Source organism: Adiantum capillus-veneris, chromosome 24 (genome assembly GCF_014529385.1).
Source record: "Adiantum capillus-veneris isolate H3 chromosome 24, ASM1452938v2, whole genome shotgun sequence".
Classification (NCBI taxonomy): domain Eukaryota; kingdom Viridiplantae; phylum Streptophyta; class Polypodiopsida; order Polypodiales; family Pteridaceae; genus Adiantum; species Adiantum capillus-veneris.
This window is the reverse complement of record NC_140954.1, coordinates 40,262,200-40,274,713: the sequence shown is the minus strand read 5'-3', so window position 1 is coordinate 40,274,713 and position 12,514 is coordinate 40,262,200. Positions and strand designations below refer to the sequence as shown.

Genomic DNA, 12,514 nt, shown 5'->3' with positions numbered 1-12,514 from the left:
GTGCTTAGATGGTCATGACCCTTCGCTCAAGAGACGTGCCTCTTCGCCAAAAGCCACACTCCTTCAATGACTCGTCACACCCCTTCGCTCTACGGTTGTGACTCTTTGCCCAATGGTTGCAGCTCTTTGCCAAAAGGATGTGTCTTTACGTCTAAAGTCATGTCTCTTCACCAGGAGACATGTCTTTTCATTTGTGTCTCTTCGTGTCCTATATAAGGAGCGTATTGTACTCAGTTTCAGTCAGTCATTCAATCAATCAAACACAGAGTCTTCTGAGTCTTGTTTCTGAGTACAGTTCAAGTTTCTTAAGTCTTAATCATGAGTTTAAGTACTTAATTAAGAATTAGTACCTAGAATCCTTACACCATTTTTTTTTTTTAACGAGAAAAAGATCCTTCTATTAGTTAATGAAAGTTGAAACTTCCCATAGGGCTACAACCACCTCTACAAGAGAGGGCTACAACAATCATGAGGGGGAGACTCTCCCAATGAAAAAAAAAACAGCATACGTACAATGAGGCTACATCAAGAGATGGGAGGGAAAAGCCACACACGTGGACGGTAGTGCCATCTAAGCACACCCTGGCCTTTTCCACATTGTTTATGTCCTTGAGGCCGGTTACCCTCACATGTAGAGCTCGCATCCTCCTCCTTTGTTCCTCTTCGAGGGTCATGTTAATAAGAGTGGGTGTACAAGGAGCTTCCTTACCTTTCCCTTTCTTGGTGACCTCAATCCATTTTTCAGCCTCCTCTACTTTCTTGTGTTGCAGAGATGACCGCGGCCCATGACTTCTTCTCCTCCTCTTCCTTGATAACCTGTATTTCTTCTCTCATGGTATTCAATTCTTCCATCATGGATGGCTGAATTTCACCTTCTTCGAGCCGCCCACTTTTTGCTGCAAGAAGTTCACCTTGGAGAGTTCGGATTGTGGCTTCTTGTGAAGCCGGTTGCTCTTCGACGCGAGAAATCCTTTCGCATAGGTTCTTCTTCTCCTCTTTCCATTCCTCCATCTTTTGAAGAAAGGTTGCCTCCATCTCTTTCTTCCACTCCTTCACTTCAAATTCAAGTGTTGATATCCGCTTGTTGGTGATCGAGAACTTCATGTTGAGAGGGAGACGGGCTATAGCCACTGGGGAGGCCATGTGAAAGGGGTCAATGGGTAGCCCAAAGAGATGAGGTAGGGATGTGCACACACACACACACACACACACACAGAGACGCACCGATGGGGTTCCAGCCAATTCTCTCAAGGACCCCCACACTGTTACTAATGTGGTATTTTCTTTAGATTGGGTAAATGAAATGTACACACAAGAAATACCTCAATGCAAAACTCTATCATGTAGCCGCGGTAACTCTTCAAGATGAAGCACCTCTGGACGTATTTGATGCCCCGAGGAAATCCTGTTTGTCAAGATGAAGCAGCGATGGGACTGATTTGATGCACAAATGGAATCGAGATCAATGTGGGTTACGAACGACCACCAAGGGGTAAATCTAGGGCTGATTTGCACAGCCGATGTAAGAGGATTCAACGGTTGAAAGTTGGCTGCCAAAAAGCAGATCTGAGATGCTGAAACTGCAGCAAATCAGCAAGAGCTGGCTGAAAATGGTTGCAGATGTTGCGGCAAGGGATAGGCAGCGGAGGGGACTCGACTCGAGCAATTCGGTCGCCAGAGGGAGCAGATGGTGTAACAGGCTTGGATACTCCAAGCGAAAAATCAATAGCAACACACGAACAGAAAGTTCAAAATCATTGAACCTTAAGAGAGAGAGAGAGAGAGTCGACACGGCCGGCGTAGTTCCGTGCCCAGAGGTATTGGCCCAAAGTCTGGCACCCCTTTCGGTATTTCTTTATGATTAATCATTGCAAAGTACAACTCCCGAGGGACCTCTGCTCTCAGACTCTACGTCCAAATGCTCTGCAGAGTGAGCCCCCAAGGGCTCTCATAAACAGTACATGGGATGCCCAAGAGCAGAGCCCCAAAAGCAATCAATTCAAAAGCACTTTCACCCAAAAGCTAACGCTAGAGATTCCCAAAAGCAGTCAACGTAATTTGCAAAAATCCATATAGCCTGCCACGTGGCACCTGCAGCGCAAATCGCGGAAATTCCGTAAGGACCTGCCACCTCAACATCCTTACGATCTGCCACGTCAGCATGTTAGCGCATTTTACGAAGATCCCTTTCAGGGTTCAAGCTTCTGTCTTTTAGGGTTTCGGGCCCCACGACCAGTGCTTCATAAATTCTTCAAGTTAGTTCGTTCAGTTTCTCTTGTCCACTTGGCCATTTCTCTGCCAAATGGTCATGCCACATCATCACTTTGTGACATACCCCTCTCTTGACAGAATTGTAATCGTCCTCAATTACGCCTACAAAATCAGACATAAGCCATAGACCAATTCAATAGACACTAACTCTAAGTGCCAATGCACTAGACAACACAAATCCAACACTTGCACAAAGACGGCAGTCACTGAACATCAAATCACATTCATATCAAATCACATAGAATCCATCGAGATCTAGGACCATGATTCCTCGCAACGTGTTTAGCAATCGCATCTAGATCCATCTCGGACCTCAGTGATGTCAGATTAACTTATTCTTATTGCAATCATGTCCATATAATCTCAAGACTTAAACGCTGCACTCATTTCGTCTTTCAAACCTGCACTCAACACAATCACACGAGTGAGCACACATAAGACAGATTCATTTTCGAGATTTCCCATGTCATAGTACTTCTTTCATTCCATTTGGGTAACCTGTTACAAACGACCAGAGTGACACCCCTCTTGTGCAGTCCCGTCTGCACAAGATTCAACCATGCTGATCTCCGGGATCCCTTGGAATAGTTAAAGCTAGACCGAAAGCCTCAAGGTAAAGTTTCAATATCTGAGAGTTTCTACTAGGTCCTCCTCCTCCATCCACTTCGCATTCAATGTCGGGTAGTTCTTGACTAAGAACCGCCGTTCACTTTATCTTTCTCTTTCCTTTCCTTGTGAGTCAATATCTGTTTCGGAACGAGAATCTCCTCATTGTCTTCTACTTCAGGTTGCTCCTCAGGCTCCCTCTCGACTGGCACCTCACTTTTGAAAGGTTTCAAGAGACTCGCATGAAAAGCATTGTGAATCTTCCGAGTATTTGGCAACTTCAGTCAAGGATACATCATTTATCTTCTCTTGAATTTGGAAAGGACCATAGTACCGCATTCTTAGCTTCGAAAAAAGCCGCTCCTTTCCCTTTCATTTCCTTAGGCGTGCCTTCTCAAGCCGTAAGAGCACCCAATCACCTTCCTTCAACTGACGTAGCGTCGATATCTATCAACTGCCTTCTTATGCCGTGCTTGAGACTTGTCAAGAGCCTCGCAAACCTTGGCAAAAGCAGCATTCAAAAGCATTGTGAACCTTCCAAGTATCTGCAACTTCAATCTAAAGGATACATCATTTATCTTCTCTTGAATCTGGAAAGGGCCATAGTACCACATTCTTAGCTTCAGAAAAAGCAGCTCCTTTCCCTTTCATTTCCTTAGACGTGCCTTCTCAAGCCATAAGAGCACCCAATCACCTTCCTTCAACTGCAAGTCGCATCGATGGCTATCAACTGCCTTCTTATGCCGGGCTTGAGACTTCTCAACAGCCTCGCAAACCTTGGCAAAAGCAACATCCAAAAGCATTGTGAATCTTCCAAGTCTCTGGCAACTTTAGTCTGAAGGATACATCATTTATCTTCTCTTGAATCTGGAAAGGACCATAGTACCCCATTCTTAGCTTTGGAAAAAGCCGCTCCTTTCCCTTTCGTTTCCTTAGGCGTGCCTTCTCAAGCCGTAAGAGCACCCAATCATCTTCCTCAATTGCAAGTCGCGTCAATGTCTATCAGCTGCCTTCTTATCCCATGCTTGAGACTTCTCAAGAGCCTCGCAAACCTTGGGAAAAGCAATCTCTCGTATACTGATCAGCTTCAAAAAAAATCTTCTCTTGGGTCTGGGGAATTCCCTGATCTACCAATTGATTCCCTTTTCCTTTCTTTCCTTGTGCCCTGGGACCTGTGGGTGGCTTTGCTAGCTTCCCCTGTCCATTGGCACGTCAGTTTCAATCATCGGAACCCCGAGATGCACTATCATCTGATCCCCTTTCTCCGGAATCCTCTGATGAACTTGCATTTGGTTCCCTTAGTTCGTCGGAACCTTCGCATGTGCTACCATTTGATTTTTTTTCCAGAATCTTGTGATGAGTTGTCATCCGGTTCCCCAGAAGACTCTTGCCCGATTGAGGTGGACACTATGCTGTCCATAGGATAAGTCAATGAGCCGGCCTCCGTTCGAAATCATTGCTTATCATGTCCCATGAGTCTCTGAATTGAGTCAGACTTCTAGTTTAGACGATAGTCTCGAATCTCTTTTGGCAAACCATAGCAAAACCGCTCAATCTTGTTTCTCTAGCAAAAAAGTATCCCGAAACCTTTGGCAACAGTCATCCAATGTATCAGTCATTCTCAAGTGATGCCAAGCCATGATGACATCTCTTTCATATTCATCTGATATCCAAGTTGACGTGAAATTTTTTTTGAATTCTAACCATGTCAAGGTGCTTCTATGCATAACAACAGAGTAGACTCCCCATGTTTATGCAGTTCCCTTCAAGTAAGATGCCGCCCTTCGCATCTTGGAGTGTTTTGTTGAACCGACCTCCAAAGAAGGCAACGTCAAACTGTTGTACAAACTAAAGGGCTCGATGGGTGTCCCGATAGGCTGAAAACGTCTCAAATCTGACAGCATGACTCCCTTCCTTGAACTCCTTGGTCTTCTTGCCCATCTGGTCACTATCAGACAATGACGAGCTCTCGTCCTCTGAAGTGTCAGATGGCCTTCCGTGCCATCTAGACTTTCTCAAAAATGTGCTTTTCTTGCTTTTTCTCCGCTTCAAAAATCTTGTCTTCAGTGCTCGGAAATGGTGGGACCTTCTTAGCACCCTCCACTACCTCAAATGGAGCCTTCCTTGTCGATGAATTAACTGTGTTGTGTTGTAGGCAAACTCCACCAAGGACAAATACTTTTCCTATTGAGTCTTTTGATCCAAAATATAAGACTTCAACAAATCCGAAACCACTGAAGTGGCTATCTTAAATTGCCCCTCTGCCTGCGGGTGGAACGAGGACGAGAACTGCAACCGTGTGTCAATGTTCTCCCAGATTGCCCTGCAAAACAAACTAGTAAGCCGAGGATCTCTATCAAAGCAATGACTCAGGCATGCAATGTAATCGAAAAATGTGTGAGACAAACAGTTTCGCCAAATGATTGGGCTTACCTGTCTTCTTTACCGGAATAAAGTGGGCCTGCTTGCTAAATCTGTCAATGACTGTCCAAATCCCATCATGCCCACTTTGAGTCTTGGGAAGATTAAAAAGATGAAATCCATAGCAATGCTTTCCCAGGGGCGGGAGGGTATGGGTAAAGCTTGTAGAAGTAAACTTGACCTTTTGGCATACTAAGCAACTACGCACAAACTTGTCCACATCCTTTTTGAGTCTCGGTCAATAAAAGTAACACTCAAAGGTGGTATCTATGCCACGGTGGCCCGAAAAAGGTGGACAATGACACTCTGTCAAAACCTTTTCCCTCAAAGGCTGTGTGACACACAACATCGTTTTCCGCATCAAAAAGCCGTCCCGTATGGAATAGCCTGCAACTAGCTCCCCACGTTGTATCCGGTAAAAGATATCTGCATAATCAGGATCCGTGGCGTACTGATCAATCATACCTTCAAAGCTTCGATGATGTATCGCGGAAATAGCCAAAACCAAGGGCTTTCTAGACACGCAACTGCCACTAAATTCATCTGTCCTTGAACATGGACTATCTGGAAAGGAAATTGTGACAAGATGTTAGCCCACCGCATCTACTTTTCCGAAAACTGCTTCGACGACAAGTAGCGTAAACTCTAATGATCTGTGAAGACGGTAAACTCGGCTAGTGTCGCGGCTCGCCATTGCATAAGAGCATGGATAATTGCCAAAAGTTCTTTCTCATAAATCTGTGCAACCCGTTCAGGACGTGAAAACATCTTACTCTCATAAGCTATGACATGGCCTTCTTGTATCAAGACTACTTCTAGACTACGACCACAAGCATCACAGTAAACTTCAAATGGCTTTTGCAAGTCTGGCAAGGCCAACACTGGTCCTGTAGTCAACTTTTCCCTGAGAGTCTGAAAGGCTGCAATCTCTGTCAGGCCCCAAGTAAAAGGAGCCTCTTTCTGAGTCAGTACATGTAAAGGAAAAGCTATCTCTGCAAATTCTTGAATGAACCGCCGATAATATGAGCACAAGCCCAGAAAGCTTCGAACTCCATGAACATTCTTCAAATTAGGCTAATCATGAATAGTCTCAATTTTAGATAGGTCCATCTTTATCCCTTCTGATGAGACGATGTGTCCCAAGAAATTTATCTCAGACAAGGAAAAAAAACTCGCTCTTTTTTGCATTTATGACCAATTTATGCTTCCGCAGTGCCTGGAAAACCTACAACAGGTGGTGTCTATGTTCTGCTTCATTCTTGGAGGAGACTATAATGTCGTTAAAGAAAGTGCTCACAAACGATCGATACTCTCTGAAAATCCTATTCATCATGCGGTTGAATGTAGCCAGAGCATTCGTATGGCCAAATGGCATCACCAAATATTCATACAAACTCAAAAGTTGTCTTGTAGACATCTCCATGAGCAATTTGGATTTGATGATAACCACTCTTCGGATCAATTTGGCTAAAGCAAGTAGGATCCTTAAGTCTATCGAGTTTATCATTGATCCTCGGAATGGGGAATCTATTCTGGTTCATTATTTCTTCATTTTAGGCTCGGTTAACTCTGTAAGGTGGCCGGTTCAGTGATGTACTACCGGAAATCAAATCAATCGTGTGATCTTCAAGACGTGAAGGAGGCAACTCGCCTGGTAAGCCCTCAAAGAAACAATCGGCCTAAGCTTGCAAAAAATATTGTCGTCCTTTTTTCGAGGTCTTTCAATTTTACATCAAGTCCATGTGTGTTACGGAAAAAGGGATCTGGTTTCCCGATAGCAAAGAAATCGACTGAAATCTGATACCACTGTAACAGACTTGGACACCCAAGTCTAGAATCTGGCACGACACACGAGAGAATCACTCAAAATACTTCACACTTTAATCACAATTCAATTGAATCGACACGGCACGGCGTAGCTCCGTGCCCAGAGAGATCGGCTCCAAAGACTGGCACCCCTTTCGGTACTTATTTTTATGAGCAAAGTTAAAAATGCCTGCGGGTCCTCTCTGCTCTGTAGCTCGTCAACCAAACTGAGCCAGAGAGTGGCCTTGGGGTCTTATTTAAAGGCCCTTGGCCATGGAAAAGCAGTTTACAAGAAAAGCTTCAAACTCAAAATCTGTAAGCCCCAAAAGCTAGCGTTGTTTTCAGCCAACGCAAATTACGGAATTTCGTACGCTGCCACGTCAACACTGTTAGCGTGTTTTCCGGTCGGCCGTACAGCCACTCAGCGCGATTTGCGGTGGGTCCGTACAGCCTGCCCGCCAGCCTTGTTTTTAATTCCTAATGTCCCTAGGGTCCCATCGAATGGGACCCTATAAGTTGGAACAACGTATAGCTCTTGGTCCACTCAATTGGGCATGCCACGTCCCATAATTTTGTGACACCCTCTCCCACAAGGGGAGACATTTTGTGACACCCTCTCTCACAAGGGGAGACATTCACAATCTTGAAATTGACATACAATAGCGAAGCGTGAAAATAGTCCTTCAATAGCCTAGCCAAAACATATGCTTGCCACCATTTCTGCAAGAGGGTTCCAATTCTAGAAAATCCAATATGATCCAGACATGCTAGCCCTAAAAGTAGGCTCACAAAATTGCTGGAATTAGATCCCCTTGGACTTTGTAGACAAACCCTGGCTACAAAGACGTAATAATAGCATGTCCACAGGGAACATAGAGCCATGTGCCCTTGACAGATAAACTATCTCTTCGTCTACTATGTCATGCGACAAAATGTGTGATCTATGATATGTACTAAGCTGTGAACTGAACACTCTCTTTCTCTCTCCCCCTATTGTGCTGAAAATAAAGTGTCTTCCACCGCCTGGTTAGTAGCACCAGCCGGTTACTGGTTCCCTTCTTAGCCTCATCTACATGCATTATTACTTCTTGTATTGATTCTTAGGCTTTTCCCCTTTGCTTGTGCACCATTTATTACGCTGGAGGTTTTTCCACCTTTAGTTGTACAATGTGTCCTGGTGCTGGTGATGGCCGCATTTTGTAAATGGCAATTTGCCTTTTAGGTAATACAAAGGGTACAAGTTCTTTTTTTTAAAATAAAAGACGAGAGGGATAGATAGAAAAAAGACTTGTCCCACCTCACAAGTGCCCCATGATAAATTAAAAAAGGGCCCAAAACATATTAGAATAGAATAAAAGTTGGTGGCTAGCCAATACAACAAGACAAAAAGAAAACGAAGAAACCTTGGCACCCAACAGATGCCTTGCACACCTCTAACATCATACATCAAAAAGGGCAAAGCAGGAATCAAAACAAGTCTAATCTTCAAATGGTCATGTTTGCTCCAGCAATACGTAGCAAACAAGCCATTGTTGAAATCAAACCTTCACAGCTAAGGATAGACATTTTATCCACCAAGGGCTCTTCAAATGGGGCCATAACCATTACCGGTGTATATCAAGTGGATGGAACCTGTCAGCCATACAACCTAAAACTCCACCCCCTACACGAGGTTGGCAGTGCATCCACAGACACTAAATCAAGCCAAACTACCCTATTAACCTACTCTCATTGGTAAAAGGCAACGAAATAAGAGCATCCCCTATCCAGGGACCATAAAAATGAACAATCTTCACCCTTTGTCCCCCCGCACCATACTCAAAAATATAGGTCATGTGGCTCTATTAAGGAAGTTGAAGGTGCTGAATCCCGACGAGTAATCACGCAAGAGACTATCATCCTCCACGTGTCTAAATGAAGCATCAAAAAAAAACTCTAAATTTGGCGAAGTTTCATGCAGATGATGTGCGTGTGCACAAAATTCAAATGGCACAGGAAGCGTGAGTCTTTCTTTACATTCCATATTATTCAAAGCATACTTCTTCGCAAAAATTTCTTTGAATATGGACTAATACATCAAACTCATGCCAAAGAACATTTAGCTCCACGAGATCAACAAGTTTCATCCTTCTATGTTTGGGATTCGTGCTTCTGATTTTGTGTCTTAGATGATTGTCCAATCAAGGCCTCAAAGCCTTCTGTAGGCACAGAGCTTTTCAAAGGGGTGATTAATCAAGGCACCACATTTTGCATGCTAATTCTTACAAAAGAAGAATCAGAGCCATCACTAACAGCGAAAAATCCTAGCACCACTAGTTTTACATGACAAAAGTTTCAATTGCAATCTGAATAATGAAGAGAAGGGACTCACCACGCAACAATGTTTTCCAGACTAACAGCTTGAACCAGGTTGCTAAACACGAGGGCCGGGGTGAATACAGAAAATACTAGCTGCAAGACACACAAGTGGGATCTCAATCCTTAGGATCTTACGAAAAAACTATCAAATCAGTGGACTTACTCCGACAATGTGTCACAGACCAGGTCACAAAACTTTTGAAAAAGACTATACAAGGGCAGCACACATTGGATGAAGCATTTGGAAGATCCTGGCAAAATATCCAGTGCTACATGAGAGAGCTTACCTTGTTCAGATGCTTGCGAGCATCCTCAGGCAGGACACCGAGGTACGAAGTGGCAAGAAGTCCTCCAAGGGCGCCCAACAGGAGAACTTTGAGGACAGGCATGGCGGCAACCACAAAGATTGACAAGAAACCCATTTCTTCTCTCTCCTACGACAACCTCCTTGCTAAAGATCATGCATAAGATGATGCGAAGCATGGAACCCATATCTCCCTTGACTCTAAAACAGCGTCTTCTGTATGTTTGAGTAACATCGGCATACACCAAACTTCTGTGTGCGTGAATGTCAAGTTATCGAAAGCAGTCAAGGATGACGATGCGCCCATTTCTGAACATATCAAGGACCCATTTACTGACGGAGAGATGGTGGGAAGTTGCATATTTGAACAAAGTGATTCCAACGAGAGAGGATTGGACGTTGCATGTTTGAACAAGCGCTGAAATCACGAGGCCTGCCTATAAATGTTTGAACAAGTGATTCCAACGAGAGAATCGGACGTTGCATGTTTGAATAAGTGACGAAATCACGAGGCCTGCCTATAACTGGCTAGCCAACAATCAATTAATTTTACATCTAATTTAAAAACATTTATTATATAGAAGACTCTTAAATTTCTTTTTTCATGATTAAGTGCCAATTTAATTGTCTTTATATTATAATGAGTATCTTCTACCTCTTTTTCAATCAATCACAAACTGTTCTGTCTATCAACAAGCGTGAAAGATTTGCCATTTTCAGTAGTAATCGTAATCTTTCCGATTCCCTAAACCGGATAAGAGGCATTGTTGACACAAGTGATAGTATTCCCATAGAGGGACTGGGATCTTAGTCTTTTAAAAACCACAAACCCTCTAATTTTATCTATGATTTCATTCATAATTTTAAGGGAAAATTATTAAAATATCCCTGCAATTTGTGAGAATTTTCAAAGTACCCCTCACATTTCAAAAAAATTATATATACCCTTCATCATTTTGGGATGGATTTGCACCAATTTTTTTGCATAGTCTACTGTTTATGATGATTGAGATCTGTCGCATCCTAGACAAACTTATTCACCAATGACATCACAAATAAAGACATATGTGTTCAAGAATGATGAACGATTACATTTCAGTACCATCTAAAATTCTAGTTCTATCGTCTTTCATTGAGGAGAACGAATCTTCCTATGAAATGTTGCAAAAAAAATTGGTTTTGGAGATGTTTGTGAGCTTAATTTGGGGTAGTGTTTGCAAATATGAGAGGCACATTGGAATTTTTTAAATTTGAGGGGTATTTTGGGAATTTTGACAAATTTTGGGTAATTGGCCAAATATGAGAGATACATTGGGATTTTTTTAAATTTGAGGGGTAATTTGGAAATTTTGACAAATTACAAAGGTATTTTGGTAATTGTCCCTAAATTTAATGAGTTTTTCACTTGTTCTTGAATTTGCTTAGAGTTTTGTCTTTCGTGGGTGGCTGTGGTGTGAAACCTAGCTAGTGTTTGTGGAGGAGGCAGGGTAGGTCCCAGGTGGATGGCAGTGTAATAACGGCGGGGCACGTGGAGTTGTAGGCAAGCTTTTCATATTGGGCAAGAGACAAGCTCTGTGTCATACTCCTCTCCCTGAACTGATTAATATATTCCAAAAACTCACTGGCAAAAATACAGAAGTCATTTTTAGAGCTCTCTCCACGAACTTCAACGCCATCACCATGTGCTTCTTCATTTCCTTTGGCATATCCCAATAGCTACCGATCTTATATTTATGCGTTGATGTGATTTTATGTGTGTATTACTTTTTTTTTAATAAAGTTTTTTATAAATAATAGCTTTATTATGATCGATTTGTAGAGTTTCTGTTCTTTTTTTTTTTTGAGTTATGTGAGTAATGTTTATCTTTTATTTTTTAATTTTATGTCTTGATTTATTTATTTATTGTGTTTTGTTTTTTATTGTGTGTCTTTTTGCTTGTTTCCTTTTAGTTTTTGTTGGTTGTGAATAAGTTATAGAACATAATTTTGTAGAATGCATGTTTTCAATCCATAATTGTTTTCCTTAATACTTTAAAAAAAAAAAAATAACATCTTAATTTGGGTCCTTTGGATCGAGGGTTTCTTGTGCAGTGATTCTAGTAAGGGATCACGAGCACTCAATTACACACTATTGTTGATGATCTTTTGAGTGTAGCAAGTAGCCTTATTTAAGGACCTCAGTGCTTGGCAACAACCCTGCTATACAAAATGATGGGTGTGGTTAGCACCAATCTAACCTTAGGATCTTTCACCTTGAGGGGGGTGTTGATCTGAAACATTGACCTTACTACCAAAATGAAAACTATTTTTACTTCTTTCTCAGCTTCAACCAACAATGTTGATGACTCTCAGGTACGTCTTTTCGACCCTTCTTTCTTTTCAATAGCTAGAAGTAGTCATAATTTGTATCAGAAAGGTTTAAGTTTTCAACTAAGTCTAATTTGAAGAATTTGCATGTTTTTCTGTGACGGTCCTATTTGTTGGGCTTCTTTCAAGAATGTCTTAGTTAGTACTCATTACACAAGCTCTTCCATAAAAGCTCTCAACTACCATGTCCTCAAAACTTCGATGATGGATTGCGGAAATAGCTAGAACTTAGGGCTTCCGAGACAACGCATCTGTCACTAAGTTCTTTTGTCCTTGTACATGGACTATTTTTCGAAAGCTGCTTCTGCAACAAGAAGTAGCGTATACTCTGATGATCAGTAAAGACTGTACAATCAGCTCCAAGTAAGTAGTGTCGCCACT

At 42.3% G+C, this 12,514-nt stretch overlaps 1 protein-coding gene across 1 annotated transcript in view; it reads right to left on the bottom strand.

Annotated features, from left to right (window-relative positions):
- LOC147426252 (protein PIN-LIKES 5-like) overlaps positions 1-10,177 on the bottom strand; it is a 42,608-nt gene extending 32,431 nt beyond the window's left edge. The window contains exons 1-2 of the mRNA XM_086498124.1: positions 9,750-10,177; positions 9,476-9,555 (exon numbers count right to left, since the gene is read on the bottom strand). Of these exons, the coding sequence (XP_086354250.1) occupies positions 9,476-9,555; positions 9,750-9,884 (215 nt within the window). The 5' untranslated portion in view covers positions 9,885-10,177. The remainder of the gene's footprint in view (positions 1-9,475; positions 9,556-9,749) is intronic.
- Positions 10,178-12,514: the final 2,337 nt, after the last annotated feature.